This window comes from Neoarius graeffei, chromosome 17 (assembly GCF_027579695.1).
Source record: "Neoarius graeffei isolate fNeoGra1 chromosome 17, fNeoGra1.pri, whole genome shotgun sequence".
In the NCBI taxonomy this organism is placed as follows: Eukaryota; Metazoa; Chordata; class Actinopteri; order Siluriformes; family Ariidae; genus Neoarius; species Neoarius graeffei.
In genome coordinates, this window is record NC_083585.1 from 67,265,437 (window position 1) to 67,292,640 (window position 27,204).

Sequence of the window (27,204 nt, forward strand, 5' to 3'; positions counted from 1 at the left end):
GCAGATGGCATGTGGAGAGCATTACTCATTGCCCCACCCGGTAAATGAGCGCCTTAGAGCGGCGTTTGTCGGCCTGTTTCTTGGATGCTAGGGTGGAGTGAATGAGTTTTCTCCGGGCCAATGCCCACATCCTCCTGCAGCGGTGAATGAAGATCTGGGCAGAGGATACGGTGATCTCCTCCTCTTGGTTGGGGGAAGAGTGGTGGTTGGTGACCTAGGGAACACTGGAAGGGTGAGAGACCTGTGGCAGATGAAGGAAGAGTGTTATGAGTGTGCTCGATTCAGGGTAGGTACTTACTCCAAGAACTGGCATCCTTGGACACCTGAGTGCAACCACCAAAGCCTGGTTCGCCCATTCTGCCTGGCCATTGGTCTGTGGGTGGAAGCCTGAGGAGAGACTACGGGTGGCCCCAATGAGTTTGCAGAAAGACCTCCAGAATTGCACAGTGAACTGAGGACCCCGGTCAGAATCTATGTCAGTGGGCAGTCCATGTAGATGGAAAATGTGCTGGATGAATAGTTCAGCGGTTTCTTTGGCTGAGGGAAGCTTGGGCAGAGGAATGAAATGAACGGTCTTGGAGAAACAGTCAATGATAGTGAGAATGCATGTGTTGCCACCTGAGTTGGGGAGTCCTGTGACAAAGTCCAGGGCAATGTGAGGCCAAGGTCGATGTGGAGTCGGGAGGGGTCTTAGCAAGCTGGCAGGGGGTCGATTGGCTGTCTTGTTCCGGGAGCATGTATCGCAGGCTGCCATGAACTCCTGGATGGCCTCTTTGATGGATGGCCACCAAAAGCACTGCTGGATGAGTGCCAGGGTTTGGGCGGTTCCCGGATGACAGGCCAGCTTGGAGCCATGACCCCACTGCAGCACCTGGGTACACACAGGACCAGGAACAAACAGATGGTTAGGAGGAATGTTGTTGGGGTTACCTTCACCGGGGTCCTGCTCCAGGGCCTTCTGTACAAGTGTCTCAACCTCTAGAATGGCGGCTCTCACCAGGCAGCGTGGAGGAAGGATGGTCTCGGGTGGCTTGGACTCCTCTTGGTGGGAGGAGAACATCCTGGACAGGGCGTCAGGTTTGCCATTCTTGGAGCCTGGGTGGTAGGAAAGCGTGAAGTTGAATCGGAAGAAGAAGAGAGACCAATGGGCTTGACGGGAATTAAGGCGTTTGGCAGACTTGAGGTACTCCAGATTCTTATGGTCAGTCCAGACTAGGAAGGGGAACTCTGACCCCTTGAGCCAGTGCCTCCACTCCTCCATGGCTAGTTTAACAGCCAGTAGTTCTCGGTCGCAGATGTCATAATTTCATTTGGCTGGGGATAGCCGGTGGGAGAAGAAGGAGCATGGGTGAACCTTGTCATCACTGGCCCTCTGGGAAAGTATAGCTCTGACCCCTGACTCGGAAGTGTCAACCTCGACAATAAACTGCTTGGTTGGATTGGGTATGGTGAGAATGGGTGCTGTGGTAAACCTGTGCTTGAGCATGGAAAAGGCTTTCTCTGCTTCCTCCCCCCACTTGAATTGGGTCTTGGTCAAGGTCAGGGCTGAGAGAGGTCTGGCCACCATGCTGAAATTGCGAATGAAGCGCCTGTAGAAGTTGGCGAATCCTAGGAAGCACTGGAGCTCGTCTCGAAGATGGGGTGGGCCAATCGGCAACTGCCTCGAGCTTGAGGGGGTCCATCTGGATCCTTGCCAGGGAAATGATGAATCCCAGAAATGAGACAGAGCTCTGGTGAAATCCGCTCTTTTATGTCTTGATGAACAACTTGTTTTCTAGCAGGCGCTGGAGGACTTACCAGACGTGACCCTGATGTTCCTCCAGGGAGCAGGAGAAGATCAGGATGTCATCCAGGTACATGAAAATGAAGATGTTTAGGAAGTCCCTTAAGACGTCGTTAACGAGTGCCTGGAAGACTGCGGGCGTGTTGGTCAGGCCCAAAGGGCCCACAAAGTACTCGTAGTGACCAGTGGTGGTGTTAAAGGCTGTCTTCCACTCGTCCCCCTCCCTGATCCTGACGAGATGGTATGCACTGTGTAGATCTAGCATGGTGAATACCTTTGCTCCCTGGAGTAGTTCAAAGGCCGTGGTCATGAGTGGTAGTGGGTAGCGGTTCTTGACCATGATGACGTTGAGACCCTGATAGTCAATGCAGGAGCGGAGTTACTTGTCCTTCTTTTCGATGAAGAAGAACCCTGCCCCTGCTGGGGAGGTGGAAGGGCGGATGATCCCAGCTGCCAGCGACTCGGTGATGTACTTTTCCATGGCTTGTCTTTCGGTGGGAGAAAGAAAGAAGAGGCATCCCTTGGGTGGTGCTGTCCTGGGCAGGAGGTCAATACCACAGTCGTAGGGTCTGTGAGGAGGGAGGGACACTGCTCGGGTCTTACTGAAAACTAGCTTAAGGTCCAGATATTCCGGAGGCATGTGAGAGAGGTCTGGAAACTCACTGGCTGAGGGCTGTGGTGGTTTGGTGGGAGGCAGAGCAGAGTTCAGACAGGAGGCCAGGCAGGAAGGACTCCAGCCTAGGATGGTGTTATTAGTCCAGTTAAGGTGGGGATTGTGCTGCATTAACCATAGTAATCCTAGGATGATGGGTACGTGGGGGTTGTTCATGACGTGAAGCTGGATGGTTTCTGAGTGGTTACCGGAAATCCTTAGGGTGAGTGGGGCGGTAAGGTGGGTGATGCTGGTCAAGCTGGTGCCACTGAGTGTCAGGACAGTGAGAGGGATGTCAAGAGCAAGTAGCAGGATTCCCAGACGCTTGGCAGTGGCAGAGCAGATCAGGTTCCTGTCCAGCCCTGAGTCAACGAGGGCCTGGAGGTGGTGATGCTGGTTGTCACAGATAATGATGAGAGAAAGTAACAGATGATTAGCAGGGGACTGGTTCCAAGCGTTGTCCACCAGGGCCCCTTGATTCACTGGTGGGCTTGTCCTTTTAGCAGGCAGGCTCAGCAGATGTGTCCCAGCTGACCGCAGTAGAAGCAGGCCCCTGTGCTCCGCCGGTGATGTCGTTCCTCCGCTGACACCTGAACCCGGTCTACCTGCATGGGTTCGACGGAAGCAGCAGGAGGTGGAGAGGAGGTGAGTCTGGGGTGGTTCTTCTCTCTCCTCCATTGCTGGATCCGAGCATCGATATGGTTGGTGAGGTCCATGAGGCTGGAGAGGTCTGACGGCAGTTCCCGCAATACCAATTCATCCTTGATGGCGTCAGACAAGCCGTGCAGGAACGCGTCGATCTGGGCATTCTCCTTCCAACCGCATGAAGCCACCAACATCCGGAACTCAATGGCGTAATCCGAGGTAGACTGGGACCCCCGCCGCAGCTCCATGAGCTCTCTGGCCACCTCCCGGCCAGACAGAGAACGGTCGAAAGTTCGCCTCATCTCCTCGGAGAAATCCTTGAAACTGGAACAAAAGGGTGCATTGGCATCCCAGACTGCTGTTCCCCACTCTCTGGCCCTGCCAGTGAGGAGCATTATTGTATATGCTACCTGGGAGTGTTCTGTGGGGAAGGCCAGAGGTTGCAGTTCTAGGATCAATGAACATTGAGACAAAAACGATCTTCAAGTACCTGGTTCTCCATTGTAGGGCTGAGGCACTGGAAGTCTCGGTTTGTGAAGAAAAGCGGTGGCAGGAGCTGAAGTAGGAGACGGCTGAGCAGGGGTAGGCACGGCTTGACAGTGCTGCATCTGCATGGTGAGATGGTTGAGTGCGTTGGACAGGGTGGCGAGGTTCTGGGTAATTTGTTGTAGATCTTGTTGGTGGGTCCTGAGGAGAGTCCCTTGCTGCTGGATGGCCGTTCTCAGATGGGCGAGTTCCACTGGATCCATGTTGGTCAGAATATACTGTTAGGATTGATGGAGGTGTGGTGAAGTTAGGATCCAAGAGCCGAACACAGACAGTAATCCAATAAATAATATGATTTAATTCAGAGAAGAAAGGGTGTGGCAAAAAGGTAAACAAACAGGACAAAAAACAAATGGCAAAAATAGTCCGGACAAAATGAGACAAACAACTTGACAAAATTATGAGACAGGCAAAGACAAAAACGCTAGTGCAAAAAAAAAACATTAACAAGAAAAGACCCTTAGTGCAAGAAACCATGAACCAGAAATTACCCTTAGTGCAAAAAAACCATGAACCAGAAGAATGCTAGTGCAAAAACCATGAACAAGAAAAAGTCACTACAGAGCAAAACCATGAGAAGCAAGAGAGGCACAGAAACGGCTAGAGAAGCAAATGAGACATTCTGGCAAAGTCTGACTCTGAGAGCGGCTTATTTATACACAGCAGTGAATACCAGGAAGTGAATACGGGTGAGAAGGGATTCCTGTCCCTGATCTGGATCGGTGCTGGCGTGAGAGATCCGTAATCTCCGGAGTGGATGTCCAGGGTGGAGCATGACACACACATTTTGCCACACACTTTCTGTAGATCAATCCAGCCACTGGGGGTGCATAAGCGTACTATTGGTGCCAGTCCCAAGCCCAGATAAATGGAGAGGGTTGTGTCAGGAAGGGCATCCGGCGTAAAACTGTGCCAAATCTAACATGCGGATTGAAAAGAGAAATACCATACTGGATTGGTCAGGGCCCGGGTTAACAACGGCCACCTCCGGTACTGTTGGTCAACAGGGTGCCAGTGGAAAGTATGCTACCGTTGCGCCAAAACAGAGAAGGAGAAAGAGAGGGGGGAGGCATGTTAGGAGAGAGCGTGAAAGATGGAAGGGAAGGAGCTTAGAATTCAGGGTAGGAACACTGAATGTGGGAACATTGACTGGTAGAGTGAGAGAGTTAGCAGGTATGATGGAAAGAAGGAAGTTGGACATTTTGTGTGTACAGGAGATGAGGTGGAAAGGAAGCAAGGCCAAGAACATTGGAGGTGGATACAAGTTGTTTTATTATGGAGTCAGTAGAAAGAGAAATGGTGTTGGTATTGTTTTGAGGGGAGAGCTGGTCAACAGTTTGATTGATGTGAAGAGGGTGTCAGATAGAGTGATAGGCATGAAGTGGGAGATTCAAGGAGTGGTAATCAGTGTGTGTGTACGCCCCACAGGTTGGATGTGAGAATGAAGAGAAAGAGTTTTTCTGGGAAAAGATGGATGAAGTATACCGAGGGAGGAGCGCGTGCTGATAGGAGCAGATTTCAATGGATATGTTGGCAAGGGAAACAGAGGAGATGAGGACATGATGGGCAGATATGGTGTAAGAGAGAGAAATGTGGAAGAGCAAATGGTGGTTGATTTTTCAAAGAGGAAGAATTTGGCAATAGTCAATACATACTTCGAGAAGAAAGAGCAGCACAGGGTGACGTTTAAGAGTGGAGGAAGATCTACACAGGTGGACTACATACTCTGCAGAAGGGGTAACCTGAAGTAGATTGGAGACTGTAAAGTGATCGCAGGGGAGAGTGTAGCTAGACAACATCGAGTGGTCATGTGCAGGATGAGCTTGAAAGTGAAAAAGAGGAAGCATGAAATAGTGGAGCTGAAGATTAAGTAGTAGAAACTAAAAGAGGTTGAACATCAGAAGAACTTTAGGGAAGAAATGAGACGAGCATTGAGTGGTAATGGAAGTCTGCCAGAAGATTGGGATACTATTGCTATACTAGTAAGAGAGGCAGCAAGGAAGGTGCTACGGTGGTCATCGGGAAGGAGGAAGGAAGACAAGGAGACATGGTGGTGGAACAAAGAAGTGCAGGAAATTGTAAAAGAGAAGAGGCTAGCAAAAAAGAATTGGGACGATCAGAGAGATGAGGAAAGCAGGCGGTTATACAGAGAGACAAGACAGAAGGCAAAAAGAGCAGTAGTGAAGGTGATAGCAGATGCATACCAGGTGTTGTATGAAAGACTGGAGACCAAAGAAGGAGATAAAGACCTGTACAGACTAGCTAGGCAGAGAAACAGGGAAACGAGGGATGTACAGCAGGTAAGAGTGATGAAAGATGTAAATGGAAAAGTGCTGACAAACAAAGAGAGCGTATTAAGAAGGTGGAAAGAGTGTCATGCTCCGCTCTGGACATCCACTCCGGAGATTATGAATCTCTCACGCCAGAGCAGATCCGAATCCAGAATGGGAATTCCTTCATGCCTGCATTCACTTCCTGGTTTTCTCTGCTGTTATAAAAATGCCATTCTCAGACAGGAACTTTGCCAGAATGTCTCGCTTTGCTTCTAGCCGTTTCTGTGCCTCTGTTATGTTTCAATGTTGTTTGCTCAAGCTCAGCTCAGCTCATCTCATCTCAGCTGCTTTATCCTGTTCTACAGGGTCACAGGCAAGCTGGAGCCTATCCCAGCTGACTACAGGCGAAAGGCGGGGTACACCCTGGACAAGTCGCCAGGTCATCACAGGGCTGACACATAGACACAGACAAACATTCACGGTCAATTTAGAGTCACCAGTTAACGTAAACTGCATGTCTTTGGACTGTGGGGGAAACCGAAGCACCCGAAGGAAACCCATGTGGACACGGGGAGAACATGCAAACTCTGCACAGAAAGGCCCTCGCCGGCCCCGGGGCTCAAACCCGGACCTTCTTGCTGTGAGGCGACAGCGCTAACCACTACACCACCGTGCCGCCCTTGCTCAAGCTCATTTTTCTATTTCATGGTTTTTGCACTAAGGGTTTTTTCTTGTTTTTGTTTTTTTGTCCTGGCCTGTTTTGTGTTTTTGTCTAGTTTTCTGTCTCTTGTTATCTGGATTATTTTTGCCATTTGTTTTTGTCCCGTTTGTTTTCCCTTGTGCCAAGCCCTTTTCCCTGGATTAAATCAAATATTTATTTGATTACTGTCTGTGTTTTGCTTGTGGGTCCTTATCTCACCACACCTCCACGACCCCTAAGAGTATGTTCTGGCCAACATGGATCCAGGGGAAATCACCTGTCTGAGAACGGCCATCCAGCAGCAAGGGACTCTCCTCAGGACCCATCAGCAAAACCTCCAACAGATTACACAAGACCTCGCCACCCTGTCCAACTTACTCAACCTCCTCACCACACAAATGCAGCACTATCAAGCCATGCCTACCTCTGCCCAGCAGTCTCCAACATCTGCTCCACCACTGCCAAGAGTCTGGGAATTCTGCTACTCGCCCTCAATGTCCCTCTCACAGTCCTGACACTCAATGGCACCGGCTTGACCACCATCACCCACCTTACTGCCCCGCTCACCCTGAGGATTTCTGGTAACCATTCAGAAACCATCCAGCTCCACGTCATGAACAACCCCCACAGACACATCATCCTAGGATTACCCTGGCTAACGCTACACAACCCTCACCTAAACTGGGCCAATAACACCATCCTAGGCTGGAGCCATTCCTGCCTAGCTTCCTGCCTGAACTCTGCTCTGCCTCCCACCAGACCACCGCAGCCTCCAGCCAGTGAGTTTCCCAACCTCTCTCATGTGCCTCTGGAATACCTGGACTTAAGACTTGTTTTCAGCAAGACCCAAGCTGTGTCCCTCCCTCCTCACAGACCCTATGACTGCGGAATCGACCTCCTGCCCGGGACAGGGCCACCCAAAGGGCGACTCCACTCGCTGTCTCCCGTCGAAAGGCAAGCTATGGAAAAGTACATCTCCGAGTCTCTGGCAGCTGGGATCATCCGCCCTTCTTCCTCCCCAGCAGGGGTGGGATTCTTCTTCATGGATAAGAAGGACAAGTCGCTCTGCCCATGCATTGATTATCGAGGTCTCAATGCCATCACAGTCAAGAACCACTACCCACTACCGATCATGGCTATGGCCTTTGAACTACTCCAGGGAGCCAAGATATTCACCAAGTTGGACTTACACAATGCCTACCATCTCGTCAGGATCAGGGAGGAGGACGAGTGGAAGATGGCCTTCAACACCATCACTGGCCACTACGAGTACCTCGTGGTCCCTTTCGGCCTGACCAACGCACCTGCAGTCTTCCAGGCACTCATCAATGACGTCCTGAGGGACTTTCTCAACATATTCGTTTTCATGTACCTGGATGACATCCTGATCTTCTCTCGCTCCCTGGAGGAACATCGGGGCCACGTCCGGCAGGTCCTCCAGTGCCTGCTAGAAAATAAGCTATATGTCAAGGCGGAGAAAAGCAAATTTCACCAAAGCTCTGTCTCATTTCTGGGGTTCATCATCTCCCTGGCTAGGATCCAGATGGACCCCCTCAAGCTTGAGGCAGTCGCTGACTGGCCCACCCCATCCTCGCGATGAGAGCTCCAGTGTTTCTTGGGATTCGCCGATTTCTACAGGCGCTTTATCCACAACTTCAGCACAGTGGCCGGACCTCTCACAGCTTTAACCTTGACTAAGACCTCATTCAAGTAGGGGGAGGAAGTGGAGAGAGCCTTCTCCATGCTCAAGCACAAGTTCACCACAGCACCCATTCTCACCATACCCGATCCCACAAAACAGTTTATCGTGGAGGTCGACGCCTCCAAGTCTGGGGTCGGAGCCATCCTCTCCCAGAGGGCCAACAATAACAAGATCCACCCCTGCTCCATCTTCTCTCGCCAGCTGTCCCCTGCTGAACAAAATTACGACATCGTTGACAGAGAGCTGTTAGCCATCAAGCTAGGATTAGAGGAGTGGAGGCACTGGCTCAAGGGGTCGGAGCTTCCCTTCCTCGTCTGGACCGACCACAAGAATCTGGAATACCTCAAATCTGCCAAACACCTTAACTCACGGCAAGCCCAATGGTCTCTCTTCTTCTCCCGTTTCCAATTCATGCTCTCTTACCTCCCAGGCTCCAAGAACGGCAAACCCAATGCCCTGTCCAGGATATTCTCTGCCTGCCAGGAGGAGTCTAGTATGCCTGAAACCATCTTCCCTCCATGCTGTCTGGTGGGGGCTGCCCTACTTGAGGTAGAGACATTGGTGCAGAAGGCCCTGGAGCAGGACCCTGGAGAAGGTAACTCAAGCAACATACCACCTAACCATCTGCTTGTTCCCTGTTCTGTGTGAACCCAGGTGCTGCAGTGGGGTCATGGCTCCAAGTTGGCTTGTCATCTGGGAGCTGCTTGAACCCTGGCACTCATCCAACAGTGCTTCTGGTGGCCATCCATCAAGGAAGACATCCAGGAGTTTGTGGCAGCCTGCAACACATGTGCCCATGAACAAGACAGCCAATCGACCCCCTACCGGCCTGCTAAGACCCCTCCCGATTCCTCATTGACCCTGGTCTCACATTGCCCTGGACTTCGTCACAGGACTCCCCAACTCAGGTGGCAACACATGCATCCTCACAGTTATTGACTGGTTCTCCAAGACAGTCCATTTTGTCCCTCTGCCCAAGCTTCCCACAGCTAAAGAAACCACCGAATTACTCATCCTTCACATTTTCTGCCTACACAGACGCCCCACTGACATCGTTTCCAACCGGGGTCCTCAGTTCACTGCGCAATTCTGGAGGTCCTTCTGCAAACTCATCGGGGCCTCCTGTAGCCTCTCCTCAGGGTTCCATCCTCAAACCAACGGCCAGGCGGAACAGGCGAATCAAGCTTTGGAGGTGGCACTCAGGTGCATGACGTCCAGGGATGCCGCTTCTTGGAGTAAGTACTTACCTTGGGTCGAGTACGCTCATAACACTCTCCCTTCATCTGCCACAGGTCTCTCGCCCTTCCAGTGTTCCCTAGGTTACCAACCACCACTCTTCCTCAACCAAGAGGAGGAGGCCACCATACCCTCAGCCCAGATCTTCATACACCACTGCAGGAGGACGTGGGCATCGGCTCGGAGAAGACTCAGTCGCTCCACCCTAGCATCCAAGAGGCAGGCCGACAAACACCACTCTAAGGCACCCACTTACCGGGTGGGGCAGAAGTCATGCTCTCCACGTGCCATCTGCCACACAGAGCCGTCTCCCGCAAGCTGGCTCCCAGGTACCTAGGACCCTTTCTCATCAGCAAGGTAATCAATCCATGTTCTGTCAGACTGGCATTACCACTCACCATGCGACGTATTCATCCCACTTTCCATGTGTCACAGCTTAAACCTCTTGTCTCTAGTTCTTTATTCCCACCCTCCAAACCCCTTCCTCCACCCAGGCTCATTGACGGCGGCGAAGCCTATACGGTAAAAAAGCTGCTGAAGGTGTGGCGGCGAGGCAGAAGACTCCAGTATCTGGTGGACTGGGAGGGTTACGGTCCCGAGGAGAGAAGTTGGGTCCCACCAGTTCATCTTGGACCCAACCCTTATCTCTGTCTTCCACCCACAACACCCCAACGCTCTCCCTAAAGCGCCTGGAGGCGCTCGTTGAAGGGGGGGGTACTGTCATGCTCCGCTCCAGACATCCACTCCGGAGATTATGAATCTCTCACACCAGCGCCGATCCAAATCCGGAACAGGAATTCCTTCATGCCTGCATTCACGTCCTGGTTTTCTCTGCTGTTATAAAAATGCCATTCTCAGACAGGAACTTTGCCTCATCCTCGTAATTGGTTTACGGGAAGATTTTGTTTGGTTATCCTTGTAATTGGCTTACGGGAAGATTTTTGTTTGGTTATCCTCATAATTGATTTACGGGAAGATTTTGTTTGGTTATCCTCGTAATTGGTTTACGGGAAGATTTTGTTTGCTTATCCTCGTAATTGGTTTACGGGAAGATTTTGTTTGGTTATCCTCGTAATTGGTTTACGGGAAGATTTTTGTTTGGTTATCCTCGTAATTGGTTTATGGGAAGATTTTTGTTTGGTTATCCTCGTAATTGGTTTACGGGAAGATTTTTGTTTGGTTATCCTCGTAATTGGTTTACGGGAAGATTTTGTTTGGTTATCCTCGTAATTGGTTTATGGGAAGATTTTTTGTGTGGTTATCCTCGTAATTGGTTTACGGGAAGATTTTTGTTTGGTTATCCTCGTAATTGGTTTACGGGAAGATTTTTTTTTGGTTATCCTCGTAATTGGTTTATGGGAAGATTTTTGTTTGGTTCACGTCTGTATGAGTTAACACAGAATAATTAATCTCGAGACTGTCCTTTCGTGTCACCAATGGGAGGGGAAATTGTGTTAAGGTACCCAGACCCCAAGGAAAACCCACGGGATTGGATGAATTGCTGTGGTTTAGCATTCTATATAAACTCTAGACAATTTGGCCGGAGTTTCTCTAAGCTCCGGTGAGGTGGGACGAGGGCTGATAGGGCATGCTCGCCCTCTGAGCACCAATATACGTCAAGAAGAGCAAAGAGTAACTCTTAATATTGTTAATATTCTACTCCATTCTTTTTACTATTTCAGCTAGAAGGCTATAATTCTTTAAGGTACCCAGACCCCGAGAAAAACCCACGGGATTGGATGAATTGTTGTGGTTTAGCTGTGACCTTGTGTCTCACTGTGTACTGTACTGTTGTGATGACACATTGCTCGAGACATAATATTGATATCTTTTTGAACATTCTATCAGGACGTGACCTGCTCAAGGTCTGACTACAGGCTCAGTTTTGATTTAGTCTCATGCAGGCATTTGCAATGATTAATATCCCTTGAGATCACACCTCAGCCTGGTAGATGGCGGTAATACACATCGATTGTTAACCGCCAATAAATTGACAGAAGAAGAAGAAGAAGAAGAAGAAGGAGAAGAAGAAGGAACTTTGCCAGAACATCTCACTTTGCTTCTAGCTGTTTCTGTGCCTCTGTTATGTTTCATGGTTGTTTGCTCAAGCTCATTTTTCTATTTCATGGTTTTTGCACTAAGGGCTTATGTCTAGTTCATGTTTTTTTCACTAAGGGTTTATTCTAGTTCATGTTTTTTTGCACTAGGGTTTTTTTTCTTGTTTTTGTTTTTTTGTCCTTGCTTGTTTCGTGTTTTTGTCTAGTTTTCTGTCTCTTGTTATCTGGATTATTTTTGCCATTTGTTTTTGTCCCGTTTGTTTTCCCTTGTGCCACGACCTTTTCCCTGGTCTGGCACAAATAAATCTCTCTATTTATTTGATTACTGTCTGTGTTCTGCTTGTGGATCCTTATCTCACCACACCTACATGACCCCTAACAAAGAGTACTTTGAGGATTTATTAAATGAGGAGAATTCAAGAGAGAAAAGGTCAAATTTGTTGGAGACAGCAAATCAGAAAGTAGAGTTGGTTAGTAAGGATGAGGTGAGGGCAACCATTGAAAGAATGAAGACTGGGAAAGCTGTCGGATCAGATGGTATCCCGATTGAGGCTTGGAGATGTTTGGGTGAGACGGCTGTGGAGTTCCTAATGAGATTGTTTAATAAGATCTTAGAGAATGAGAAAATGCTGAATGAATGGAGAAAGAGTGTGCTAGTCCCAATGTACAAGAATAAGGGAGATGTACAGAGCTGCAGTAATTACAGAGGGATAAAATTGATGAGCCACACCATGAAGTTATGGGAAAGGGTATTGGAGAGGTAGCAATCTGTGAACAGCAGTACGGGTTTATGCCAAGGAAGAGCACGTCGGATTCAATTTTTGCTTTAAGAATGTTAATGGAGAAGTACAGAGAAGGTCAGAGAAAGCTACATTGTGTGTTTGTAGACCTGGAGAAGGCATATGATAGAGTGCCGGGACATGAGTTATGGTATTGTATGAGAAAATGTAAAGTGAATGAGAAGTATATTAGAGTGGTGCAAGACATGTATGAGAACAGTGAAACAGCAGTGAGGTGTGCAGTTGGAATGACTGAATGGTTCAAGGTGAAAGTGGGACTCCATCAAGGATCTGCTTTGAGTCCTTTCTTGTTTGCCATAGTGATGGATAGCTTGACGGACAAAGTGAGGCAAGAGTCACAATGGAACATGATGCTTGCAAATGATATTGTGATATGTGGTGAAAGTAGAAAGGAGGTTGAGCTGAGTTTGGAGAGATGGAGGTATGCATTGGAATGAAGAGGAATGAAGGTGAGCAGTAGCAAAACAGAATACATGTGTATCAGTGAGGATGGGGATGAGAGTGTAGTGAAGATGCAAGGAGTAGATGTAAAGAAAGTTGGTGAATTCAAGTACCTGGGGTCAACTGTGCAGGAAAATGGGGGCTGCGATAGTGAGGTGAGAAAGAGAGTGCAGGCAGGGTGGAGCAGTTGGAAAAGGATTTCGGGAGTCATTTGTGATAGGAAAGTCCCAGCAAAAGTGAAAGGTAAAATGTATAAGACAGTTGTGAGACCAGCTGTGATGTATGGATTGGAGACCGTACCCTTAACGAAGAGACAGGAGGCAAAGTTGGAGGTGGCGGAGTTGAAGCTGTTAAGGTTTGTGATGGGAATGATGAGGTTGGACAGGATAAGGAATGAGCACATCAGAGGGACAGCACATGTGGAGAGCTTGGGAATTAAGCTAAGAGAGATGAGACTGATATGGTATGGGCACATCCTGAGAAGAGATGCAGAGCATGTTGGAAGGAGAATGTTGAGGATGGAGCTGCCAGGCACATGAAAACAAGGAAGGCCAAAGAGGAGATACATGGATGTGGTGAGAGAGGACATGAAAGTGGCAGGTGTGGTAGAGAAGGATGTGGAAGACGGAGCAATGGAGATGAAAGATCCGCTGTGGCGACCCCTAATTGGGAGCAGCCAAAAGAAGAAGAAGCCTTTCTGTAGATGATGTAAAAAAGATTTTGCAGCGTGAGGTCTCATGTCTGATACAGTTTCTGTTGGTGATCCTCTGCTACAGCTGAAGAAGCACACTTTGCATTTTCTCTGTGGAAATGCAGTCGAGTTCCAGCTTGTGTTTTCTTTTTAGCATCATTGTGACATTTATATGCTACACAATGAGGCATACTGATTTAAAAACTGATAAATTTGGTAAAATACAAAAAGGGTGAGCCACGCCCCATCTTTGCTTGCAAAGACTGAACCTTTGGTGCTGCTCCTTTTAAACCAAATCATGTGACCAATTAACCTGCTTATTGTGGAATCTTACAAAATGGTGCTACTTGAATATCCTAGAAACTGTTCAGCCTTATTGTGCCTCTGTCCCAACTTTGTTTGGGTGTTGCAGGCATCAAATTCTTACTTCGTTTATATTGTAAAGGTGTTGACACAGTGAGGAGACACAGACACAGTGGAAGATTTTAAAAGCCTGAACTCGGGAAAACTGTAATCCACTCAAAACTTACTGCAAGTCAGTTTTTTCTATCAAGACTAGAAGCGCCAACCGACATCATCAAAACGTGACACAGTAAAGAGCAAAACAATGACTCAACAGGTAATGCAGGACGTGACAGAAACAATCATTTCAATTGAACACCTAATCGCTGGCTGTGAATTATGAACAATGCGGTGCCCCTACACATGTCCCCCCAGAATTCACAAAGACAGACAAGTTCATCCGGTGAGGTGGGCGCAGTGCTCGGCCAAAACTACTCTGGCCTTCAGGCGCTGGGGCCGCAGAAACAGGAAGTTCAGGGTTTGTGGACTGTGGAAGCGTGGTAGATGGCGGACGGCCCCACCGCAGGGGCTGGGCAACCACCACTGGAGAATCCAAGTCCAAGTGAGCGGGTTTAAGGTGGTCCACTGACACCTGGTCTCGCTTGCCCCCGACATCGAGGACAAAAACTTTGTCCCCCATTTCCAGCTCCCGGAACGGACCATCGTAGAGCGGGCACAAGGGGCTGTGGTGAGCATCATGATGGATGAAAACATATGCCGCATCCTGCAGTCCTGGTAAGAGCTGTGAACGTGGCATGCCGTGCTGAGAGGTGGGCACTGGCGCAAAAACCTGGGCACCCTGGAGGTGCGCCTGCTGCTGCTGACCAGCAGACCATGGGCAGGTAACATCAGGCAAGAAATCACCCAGCACCCACAGAGGCTGCCCATAGACCAATTCGGCTGCAGAACAAAGTAGATCCTCTTTGGGAGCAGCCCGCAGCCCCAACATTACCCAAGGTAAATGATCCACCCAGCTTTTGTCACGGATGCTTGCCCGTAATGCAGCTTTCAATGAATGGTGAAACCGCTCACATAGTCCATTGGCTTGCAGGTGGTAGGCTGTGGTGCGGTGTATCTGCGTGCTGAGGCTGTTGGTGACTGCAACCCATAACTCCGACGTGAACTGCGAGCCGTGGTCTGATGTTATGTCAGAAGGGATGCCAAAATGGGCTACCCATGTGCTCAGGAATGCCTGCGTGACATCAGCTGTGGAGATGGACTGGAGTGGAATGGCTTCGGGCCAACGAGTGGTGCGGTCAACCACAGTGAGCAGGTGGGTAAAGCCCCGGGAGATCGGCAAGGGTCCCACCAGGTCCACATGTACGTGGTCGAAACGTCTCTCCGGGACATGAAAGGTTTCAAGAGGGGCTTTGGAGTGACAGTGCACCTTAGCTTGCTGACATTCGAGGCAGGTGGCAGCCTAGTCACGAACATCCTTTTTGAGGCCATGCCAAACAAACTTTGCTGCCACCAGCTTCTGTGATGCTCTCCTGCCAGGGTGGGAAAGGCCATGCACTGCATCAAACACCTGCCTGCACCAACTGCCAGGAACAATGGGTTGGGCCTGACCTGTGGATACATCACAAAGCAGGGTGACACCTGCATTGCCAAAAGGAACATCCACCAAATGCACTGATGGCAGTCCTGTACGTCTGAACGTCAGCGTCGTGGACCTGGCCCCCCGCCATGCGGACATAATCCACCCCGAGATGCACTGCCTCCGCAAAACGACGAGAGAGACAGTCTGCCACACGATTATCCTTCCCTGCCACATGACGGATATCCGTTATGAACTCCGAAATAAAGGAAAGCTGCTGCTGCTGCCGGGCAGACCACAGCTCTGAAACCTTGGCTATAGCAAAAGTTAAGGGCTTGTGGTCCACAAAAGCAGTGAATGCTCGGCCTTCCAACAGGAAACGAAAGTGTCGTACGGCCAGGAACAGGCCTAGCAGCTCCCGGTCAAATGTGCTGTACTTCCCCTCAGCTGGGTGCAATTGTCAGCTGAAAAAGGCCAGTGGCTGCCAAGTGCCATCAACTAGCTGTTCGTGAATGGCCCCGATGGCATAGTCAGAGGCTTCTGTCTTGATGGCAATAGGGACATCCGGGGACGGGTGTGCTAGCATGGTGGCATTGGCCAAGGCTGTCTTGGTGTCCATGAATGCCTGAGTCCTTTCCTCTGTCCAGACAACTGTGTGCTTAGCAGCCTTACCCTTAAGAGCTTCATAGAGGGGACGCATGAGGTGGGCTGCATGTGGGACGAAACAATGGTAGGAAGTCACCATGCCTAGAAACTCCTGTAGGGCCCTGACCGTGACCGGCCGTGGGAACTGGCATATGACCTCCACCTTCGCAGCCAGTGGAGCTGCGCCCTTGCTCGTGACATGGTGGCCAAGGAAATCAATGGCAGACAACCCAAACTGGCACTTGGCTGTGTTGATGATCAGTCCATGATCGCTCAAACGCTGAAATAGAACCCTGAGGTATGCCAGGTGTTCAGCCTTGGAAGTACTAGCAATGAGAATGTCATCCAAGTACACTAAAACAAACAGCAGGTCACACAGAACACTGTCCATGAGCCACTGAAAAGTCTGAGCAGCGTTTTTTAACCCAAATGGCATGTGGAGGAATTCGAATAAACCAAAAGGAGTGATGACAGCAGTCTTGGAAATGTCCTGTGGATGCAGTGGCACCTGGTGATAACCACGGATGAGGTCCACCTTTGAAAAAATGACCTTACCAGCCAACCGGGCAGAAAAGTCCTGAATATGAGGGACAGGGTAGCGGTCGGGTGTAGTGGCCTCATTCAAGCGGCGGTAGTCACCACACGGACGCCATCCTCCACCAGGCTTCTGAACCATGTGTAATGGCGAAGCCCAAGGGCTGTTAGAACACCGTACGATGCCAAGGCGCTCCAGCATTTCGAACTCTGCCTTGGCAATGGCGAGCTTCCCAGGATCCAAGCGCCTAGCGCGTGCATGAACTGGGGGACCAACAGTTGCGATGTGGTGCTCCACACCATGTCTGACCACACCGGATGAGAAAGTTAGTTGGGTAAGGGCAGGGAACTCCCCCAGGAGGCGTGAGAACTCATTTGCTGCAAAGGTGCTGGACAGATGGGACGAACTGGAACAGCTATGTGTGCAGGGGAGTGAGGTAAAAGTCTCTGCATTGATCAGTCGTCGGTTTCTAACGTCCACCAGAAAACCATGAGTGCAAAGGAAATCCGCGCCCAGTAGGGGCATGGACACTCTTGCCACCACAAAGTTCCAGGTAAACTGTTGTCCACCGAAAGACACCACGGCACTGCGCTCACCGAAAGTCTGGATGGAGCTACCGTTTGCGGCCTCCAATATGGGACCCCGTTTACCCTGCTGAATGTCCAAGTCTGTAGCAGGCAAGACGCTTACCTGCGCACCTGTGTCACAGAGGAAACAACGTCCAGAAACAGCATCGGTGACAAACAGCAAACTGCCTGCATGGCCGACACTCATTGCTGTAAATGAGCGCTGGCCCCCCTGTTTCCCGACGCCTTGAAGCGGCAGGGTGGGCGGCACTTTGTAGCCTTGGGCCCGAAATGAGCATGGTAGAAACACAGGCCTTGCTTCCTTTGTTGTGCTGCAGCAACGAGAGCTCCCTCTGGTGGTGCTGATCCTGCAGCACAATGGTGGACAGCTGCCTTGCAGTGCTGCATGACAGAAAAAAACTTATTTGCCTCCTTAGCCAGGTCACGCGGGTCACTGATGGAAGAACCAGCAAGTGCCGATCTCACCTCCCCTGGCAGGTGCTGAAGGAAGAGCTCCCTGAAGATAAAACAAGGCTCATGTTTGCCGAGGAGAGACAGCATATGGTCCATCAGTTCCGAAGGCTTTGCGTCACCCAAACCGCTCAATGAAAGCAAACGGCAGGCTCGTTCGGAATCGTTCAGTTCGAAAGTCCCCAGGAAAAGTGCTTTAAGGCTGCCGTATTTATCCTCAGTTGGAGGATTCTGCAGCAAACTCACGACTCTGACAGCGGTTGAACTACCCAGGGCTGTGACCACATAGTAATATCTTGTTGCATTGTCTGTTATCCGTCTGATCGCGAATTGAGCCTCTGCTTGAGCAAACCACACCGCCGCATGACCTTCTCAAAACTCCGGAAGCTTGAGCGCAACAGCGTTAACCTCCATAGTAGTAAAAAAAAATAAATAAAATCTCTTAGGATTACCGTCCAAAGAGTCGTTGGGGTCACCAGTGTAAAGGTGTTGACACAGTGAGGAGACACAGACACAGCGGAAGGTTTTAAAAGCCCGAACTCGGGAAAACTTTAATCCACTCAAAACTTACTGCAAGTCATTTTTTTTCTATCAAGACTAGAAGCGCCAACCGACGTCATCAAAACGTGACACAGTAAAAAGCAAAACAACGACTCAACAGGTAATGCAGGACGTGACAGAAACAATCATTTCAATTGAACACCGAATCGCTGGCTGTGAATTATGAACAATGCGGTGCCCCTACAATATTTACAAAATACAATTAAAGGTAGACTGACTTTCAGATTTTTCAGGTTTAGGTCATAAAAATAATTTTCCCCGACACCCAGTTATTTTTGTTTACTGGCCAAAAGCTATTGAATTTGAATCACAGACTTCCAATTTTATCATCATTATTATTATTTTTAAATAGAACCATAAATAAATGCAATAAATAATTGTGCAAAATTGATCTCACACACAGCATCTGATTTATTATAATATATTTATTACTTTCAGAGTGCACTGTATATTAAATGGAGACTTGAGCAGAAAATGGTTAAAGATATAAAATAAAAATGTTTTTACACACAGTAGGATGTGTTTCCACCAGCAGCACAGAAAGACACAGCAGTTTGAGGAAGTTTATTATTTCTGAAGAAACAGTCTTTACCAAAGCCAAAAACAGATTGAGACATTGTACATTTTCCATATCAATAAAATAAATCTTCAAATAGTGCAGACAATTAAATAATCTCTTTGAGAACATTTGAGCCTCAGATTTTCCTGTCGCGCTGCTGCCGCCCCGCTTGTTCTTCCTGCGCTTCGCGACATGCCACCAAAAAAGAATACAGCACAGGTTGAGGAGGTCGACGATATTAAAAGATCGCTCGACATGTTGACGGAGGAGGTTTCTGCTGTTAGACAACAGCAGAAAACCATCATGACTCTGGTGGAGGAAGTTAAAGCCTTGAGGCTAAAAATCACCGAGAAGGACAAGCGGATTAACTTGCTGGAGAACCGGGTGGCCGATCTGGAGCAATATACCAGAATGAACGACATCATAATCACCGGCTTGGAAGTGAAACCTCGTTCATATGCACGGGCAGTGACGATGCGGAACGGAGAGGAGCCGAGCGAGGAGGACGCGGCATCGGTGGAGCAACAGGTGGCGGCGTTTCTCCGCTCAAAGGGAGTCGAGTTAGACAGGGAGAACATCGAGGCCTGTCACCCGCTCCCGAGGAGAAACGAGAAGACAAAACCGGCAATAATAGTTCGGTTTGCAAATAGAAAACACAAAAACGAACTGCTGAAACAGGGAAGACGGCTGAAGGGATCAGACGTTTACATCAATGAGCACCTGACAAAGAAAAATGCGGACATTGCCAGAATGGCCCGTTTACTCAGAAAACAGAAGAAAATACAATCAACATGGACTTCAAACTGCAAAATATACATCAAGTTAAATGGAACACCAGAACAAGCCAAAGTACTAGTCATCCGGGAGCTGGAGGAGCTGAGCAAATATTAACGAAACGTACAACAAGGTATCCTTAAACTACAGCCATGACAACTCCTGATAATAAACACACATTAGGACTAGAAAACTTTGTATATACAGAACATAAAATACAGGACATAGAACATGATATTGATCCGGATAACAATTTACTCAATGATATAGAAAACAGCTGCAGTTATTACACAGATGAGCAATACAACGCAACTTTCCAATCAAAGCATAACATATCAATCATCCACTTCAATAGCAGAAGCTTATATGCCAACTTCCACAATATTAAAGAATATTTGAAACAGTTTAAGAACCCATTCAACATCATAGCAATTTCAGAGACATGGATCAGCACTGACAGAGATGTGGACTTTGAGATGGAGGGTTATGATCTAAATCATATAAGCAGAGTGAAAAAGAGAGGAGGAGGTGTGGCAATATATGTGGACAAAGGACTGAAGTATAAGGTGGTGGAGAGTATGACAGCAGCTGTTGATAATCTGGTGGAATGTATCACAGTGGAAATTTGTATGGAAAAAGTAAAAAATATAATTGTGAGCTGTTTGTACAGAACTCCAGCATCAAGTATCGAGATATTTGAAAACTGGATGGAAAACGTGTTTTCTAACTCAGTGCAGAAGACTGTGTTTATCTGTGGGGATTATAATATTGATCTGTTAAATCCAAAAAAGCATAAAATGACAGAAGATTTCATAAATACAATGTACAGTATGGGTTTATACCCCAAAATCACCAAACCTAGTAGAATTACTTCTCATTGTGTCACATTAATAGATAATATATTTACAAACAGTATGGAAAATAATACAGAAAGTGGGCTTTTATATAACGACATCAGTGACCATTTGCCTGTATTTATTGTCTATCAATGTAATTACTGGAAACCTAAGTATATGAATCAGCTGAAACACAAACGGATAAGAACCGAAGAAAACATAAGGATACTTAAGAGTGAATTACTTAAACAGAACTGGAGAGTCGTATATGAGGAAGAAGATATTGACAAAGCATACAGTGGATTCCTAAATATCTTTAAAACACTATATGATAAAACCTGTCCTGTAATGAAATACAATGATGGACAAAAACAAGCAAATGGTCCATGGATCACCAAAGGATTAAAAAATGCCTGTAAAAAAAAGAACACGCTGTATAGACAATTCATAAAAAAAAGAACTTTGGAGGCAGAAATTAAATATAAAAAATACAAGAATAAATTAACCAGCATTATGAGGACATGTAAGAAGGAATATTATAATAAATTATTAGATAGTAATAAAAATAATATGAAGGGGCTATGGAATGTACTGAATAGTATTATTAGGAATAGAGCTAAAAACAAAAACACAAGCTACCCTGATCATTATATTGAGAATGACAGATCAATAAATAATATGGAGGAAGTGGTAAATGGTTTTAATAGATTCTTTGTAAATGTGGGATCAGATTTGGCAGAAAAGATTCAAGATACAGACACACCTGGAGGGGCGGAGGCTGCTCGAAGGGAGAGAAATCCTAAATCTATATTCCTTGGTGCAGTTGGCATAAAAGAGGTCATAGACATTGTAAGGAGAAGTGAAAGTAAAACCTCCACTGACTGGAATGATATTGATATGAGTTTAATAAAAAAAGTTATTGAAGAAATTGCAGAACCATTTACTCACATATGTAATATGTCTTTTCAATCTGGTAAATTTCCAAACAACATGAAAATAGCTAAAGTTATACCTTTATATAAATGTGGAGATAGACACCATTACACAAATTACAGGCCAGTTTCTTTACTCTCTCAGTTCTCCAAGATCCTCGAAAAACTGTTCACAGCAAAACTAGACAATTTCATTGAAAAATATAAACTTTTAGCTGACAGTCAATACGGATTCCGGAAAGACAGATCAACAACCCTGGCATTAATGGAACTTATCGAGAAAATCACAAATGGTATAGACAATAAAAAACATGTTATGGGAATTTTCATAGATCTAAAGAAAGCATTTGACACAATAAATCATGACATTCTATTCAAAAAATTAGAGAGGTATGGTATCAGAGGGGTTGGTTTGGACTGGGTGAGGAGCTACTTAAGTAACAGCCAACAATTTGTAAAAATTGGAGATCACACATCTGAGTATTTGCCCATAACATGTGGAGTACCGCAAGGGTCTGTCTTAGGTCCTAAACTGTTTATATTGTACATTAATGATTTATGTAATGTATCAAGTATAATGAAATGCATATTATTTGCTGATGATACAAACATCTTTTGCGCCGGGGACAATGCACAGCAGCTTATGGAAACAATCACAACCGAAATGAATAAATTAAAAAGGTGGTTTAACGTAAACAAATTGTCATTGAATTTGAGTAAAACAAAGATTATGTTATTTGGAAAATATAAGTCAAACCCTCAAGTTGAATTGAAAATTGACAACATAACCATAGAAAGAGTTTATGAAATAAAATTTCTGGGTGTGATTGTTGATCATAAAGTCTGCTGGAAACCGCATATTAATCATGTTAAAGCAAAAATAGCAAAGATTACTGCAATTTTGGGGAAATCAAGACACATTCTGGACTATAAATCACTACATACTCTGTATAATGCACTCATACTTCCATATCTGAGCTACTGTGTGGAGATATGGGGTAATACCTACAAATCTAACCTGCAGCCGTTATGCACATTACAAAAAAGAGCAATAAGAATTGTCAATAATACGGGATATCTTGAGCATACAAACGCATTATTCGTAAAAGCACACACTCTGAAATTCACTGATCTGGTTAAACACAAGACTGCACAAATTATGTATAAAGCAAGACATAACCTTCTTCCGGGTGAGGTACAAAATACGTTTATGGAAAGGCAGGGTGGGTATAACCTGAGAGGGGAAATGAATTTTAAGAGAGTAAATGTTAGAACAACTCTGAAAAGTATGTGCATAACAGTCTGTGGGGTGAAATTGTGGAATGGTCTGGATAATGAACTCAAAAATAGCACCAACATAAAACTGTTTAAAAAATTATATAAAAACATGTTAATAAAAATATATGAGAATGAGGACAGGCAGACTATATATAGGTGATGATGAAATTGAGAGTAAGTCTGTGACTGGTCTTCTTGTATTTAGTGTATAGTTATAGGTATGTGTATATGTATGTACTGTATATATGTATTGTATGTGTGTCTATATGCATAACATAAGTATCTGTATATATGATTTGATTTGGTCGATATTATACCATGTCGGTATGTTTTGATATGTTGGTATGTTTTCTTTTTTGTTTATTGCTTTTGTTTTCTTTTGTATATATAGTTTATTATGGTGGAAAGTGACATTTGATTAGCGGTGGTATAGAGGGTTAGGACTGGATAAGTTATTACTTCTTCCTAATCCTTTCTGAACATTATGTTATTGCCTTGTGGCTACGCTATTCTGTTTGTTTAAGATGATGTTTTGATTATTGTATTTTTTTATTTAAAATTTTTATTTTTATATCTTTCTTCTTTATTGTTCAGAATAAAGTAATCAATCAATCAATCAATTTGTTTATTTCTAGAAAAATCCTACATTCATGAGCGTTACAGTTTCTGCACATAAAATCATCATTGCAGTTCAAGGAGAAATTAAATCTGACCTCATTTTTACTAATTTTTTTTTACTAATTTTACTAAGCACTTTTACCAACATTTCATCTCAGATCACAAAACCTCACAGATGAGTCAGACTCAGTCCCGACCCCAGCGTATAGAGGCTGAGTGAATGTGGTGTGGACTCTGTGGAGGAGCCTCATTGTGTCAGAGATGCTGTAGAAGGACAGAGTTCCTGCACTGTGATCCACATACACTCCTATTCTGGAGGATGATGGACCTCGGAGATCAGTCTCAATGCTGTTGTGCCCGAAAGAGACAGAGGAAGAAGAACAATACAGACTCCAGGACTGACTGTTGAATCCAAACATACACTCATCACCTCGTCCTTTCCTGCTGATCTCTTTATATGAGAGTGCTATGAGCACTTTACCCCTCCACTCCACCTCCCAGTAACAGCGTCCACACACACTCTCCTTACACAACACCTGAGGCCAGTAGTCAAATCTCTCTGGATGATCAGAATATTGCTGTTTTTTCTTACTGACTGTCACCGTTCTGCTCTCAGACAGAATGAGTCCAGGATTTACTGTGTTTGGATCCAGAGTCAGATAACAGAAATCTAAAACAATAAAATGTCCAAAGGTTAGATGTTAATCACAGGATTTATAATAAGTGTGTGTGAGACACCTGTCTGTGTTTCTGTCCTCCTAATGCTGCTCCATATCAAATATTTTAAATATGACACAACATCAGTCATCAGGGGGAAATGGATCAGATTTAGATTAAAACAATACAGAAATTTTAACAGTGTGTGTGTGTGTGTGTGTGTGTGTTTTACACCTACACTGCAGAAAATCTTCTCTTCTCTTTGGTTTTGAGGGTAAAATCATCTGAACTGCTGCAGCTGTGGAGACACAGAGACAAAATGGAGACTGAAAAATGAGATGAAAACAGTTTAAAGAATGAAAATGAAAAATTAGATTCCTCACTTATTTCAGACAGAAACACCAACAAACTCCACATCTCAGTGGGGCGACTTTTAATTTCAGGCATCAACTACGATTTTCTCCAAAAATGTAAGATTAGTTTGTGGATTTGTGATTAAGCTCCTGTTTGTCTGGTAAATTTATCTTGATGTAATTTACAAGGCTAATGCTAATACTTTGTGATTTGATGCAGTTTTGTTCCTGCTTACTTCTTATTTCTGTGATATGAATTTTATGGCTCTCTTTACTGTGATACAGAACAAATGTTTGTTTGTTTACCTTGTGGATGGATTACATTGAATTCCTCCTCACAGATTTCCTCGACTCGTTTTTTCAAATCTGAGAGAGATTTCCTCACTCCATCCAATGAGAGATGTTGATTGACAATGAAGCTGGGCGAGTCGTCACATCCAGGAGAAACACAGAGAGACGGGAAACTCTACAGAGAGGAAACACAGAACAGAGAAGGAGAAAAGTGTAGGAGAGGAACGAATGAATCTCAGACTGAATCAGACCAAAGACACACTTGGGATCTCAGACAGGAACATTTATTGTTGCTGTAATGAGCTTTTAGGAGGAAACTTTGTGAGGAACAGCGCCCTCTGTAGATCAGACAGTGAGTGTTACCTGGAGGAAGTGGATGTGATCGTGTGTGTGTGAAAGCTGCTCCAGCTCAGTGACTCTCCTCTGAAGATCAGCAATCTCCTGCTCCAGTTGCTTCAGGAGTCGTTCAGCTCGACTCAGGTCAGCTTTCTCCTGAGCTCTGATCAGCTCCGTCACCTCCGAGCGCTTTTTCGCCATGGAGCTGATCATCTCAGTAAAGATCCTCTCACTGTCATCTACTGCTGCCTGGGAACGCTTCTGTTAGAACACACACACACACACACACACACACACACACACACACACACACACACACACACACACACACACGTGTTGGATGTCTAGAGGGAGACGCTTTCAAGATAAACCCTTTGTGTGTTTTCACTCCTCACCTTAATAGTGTCCACAGTCTGTTTCAGCTCCTGCACCTCCTTCTGCTTCTCCTGGATCCTCTGCTGGGATTTCATCTGCTCCTCCTTTAGCTCATTCTGAGACCAAATAAAATACATTTAAATATATTTAATCATCTTCTACAGAATTATGGTAATAAAACTAAAAATAATAAAATTATAAACGTAATTCACTGAAAATCAGAAACATTGCCTCTAGAACTAACTAAAATAAAAAACAGACCCCAAATAAAGTCGCTTCTATGTTCGTATTGATTCGGCACTTATTAAATGATGAGTTCTGGTTTTGTGTGAAAATGGCAGCAATAACAATGTTATTTGTGTTACACAAACATTCACATCATTCAGCAATATTCTCTGTCCTGAAATACACCATGAATCCACCGACATTCAGAAAGATCAAGTTCTTACTTTATTACCTCTCCACCATTAAATGGGTTCTGAAATAACTAAAGGTTGTGATAAAGACCAGGCCTGAACACTAGCTGTTGTCAGTAAACACAGTGCCACACGACACAGACACACAGCTCAAGGCTCAGTCCTGAACTCGGGTTCGTGTCTGTGGGGAGATTTACATGCTACATGGCTGGGTGGGTTTTCTTCCGGTTCTCTGGTTTCCTTTCAAATAGAAAAAACCCCAAATAATTTAAATGCCAACACTAATCACAACAATGAAGAGCCTGAACACAGTCCTGTGAGCTCTTTAGCTGGAAAATGCTGTAAGAAGGTTGTTGGGTGTTTAAAGTAATCGGACTGCTCGAACCTGTTTAACACTTCTTTAGAAAAAGACACTTTGGCTGGGGGAAGAAAAATTCACTTCACTACGAGCGACAGTAAAACAACCAATCAAATCAACTGAACAGAAATTAGATTAGAAATATTATTTGTATAAACAGAAATTGAAAATAATGATGTCCAGTTTTCACCTGTTTTTCATTTCTTTCTTTTTCAGCTGCAACAGTATCATGGCCTCTGTGCTGCTCAATTGCACACAAAGAACAGATGAAGTTTTGGTCAGTACGACAGAAGAACTCGATCAGTTTATTGTGCTGAGAGCAGATCTTCTTTTGGAGCTCTGCACAGGCTTCAACTAACTGGTGCTTCTGAAAGACAGGAGACAGATAGTGAGGTTTAAGATGTTCTTCACAATAAGAGGCCTGACACACCAGACAGGACTTGACGGCTTTGTATTTTCTCCCAGTGCAGGAATCACACTCCACATCTCCAGGTCCAGTGTAACAGTGAGCAGAAGAAGCAGCTTGGAGTTCAATCTTCTTCAGTTTCTCCACTGCGTTCGCCAAATGCTCGTTCGTGTGTAGAACAGGCCTTGAGGAGAAAATCTCTTTACACTGGGGGCAGCTGTAGATGCCGTTCGCATCCTCCTGATCCCAGCGGTCATTAATACACACCTTACAGAAACTGCGACCACAGGGAATCGTTACAGGATCCTTCAGGAGATACAGACACACTGGACAGCTGAAGCGATTTACAGAAATTTTGGCTTTTTCCATTTTCCTGCACTCACACTCTGTGTGTGTGTGAGAGAGAGAGAGAGACAGACTGGGTTTTGTTCTCTCTGAAATGAACTTCCTGGTTCTGTGCTCATTTAATATGACAGAAAGAGTGGGTGTGGCTTTACAGAGTGGGTGTGGCTTTAAAGAATTGGTGTGGCTTTTCATAAAAATTAAATACTGTTTTTCCTCAAACCAAGAACAAATCTACAAAAAAGTCAGATAACAACTCAATAAATAATATCTCAATAAACACTTAATTTAAAGGTTAATAAATGGGTAATCAAAATGGATCAGACTGATAAAATGGAAACATCACATATTTAAAAAATCTATAGTGCATTAATGGTAAGAGTTCAATATTACAACTACTACGCCTTATGGCCCGACATGGGCAAAAGTACAAAATTATGAAATGAGTTTCTGGTGATGCTTGGCTCTCTTCTCCTGTTATCGCTCCTCC

General features: G+C 45.8%; 1 protein-coding gene across 2 annotated transcripts; it reads right to left on the reverse strand.

Moving 5' to 3' along the window:
• Positions 1-22,441: 22,441 nt before the first annotated feature.
• LOC132864468 (tripartite motif-containing protein 16-like) lies at positions 22,442-26,796 on the reverse strand. 2 transcript variants are annotated; one of them, XM_060897886.1, is made up of 7 exons: positions 26,640-26,796; positions 26,157-26,333; positions 25,213-25,308; positions 24,845-25,078; positions 24,497-24,656; positions 24,076-24,135; positions 22,442-23,850 (listed from the first exon to the last, which is right to left on the reverse strand). In XM_060897886.1, the coding sequence occupies exons 1-7, from the start codon at positions 26,739-26,741 to the stop codon at positions 23,330-23,332; spliced, it is 1,350 nt and encodes a 449-aa protein (XP_060753869.1). In that variant the 5' UTR covers positions 26,742-26,796; the 3' UTR covers positions 22,442-23,329. The 2 variants fall into 2 exon arrangements, with proteins under 2 accessions (XP_060753869.1, XP_060753868.1); XM_060897885.1 differs by having other exon boundaries at positions 22,443-23,850; positions 26,157-26,796.
• Between the last annotated feature and the right edge of the window lie 408 nt (positions 26,797-27,204).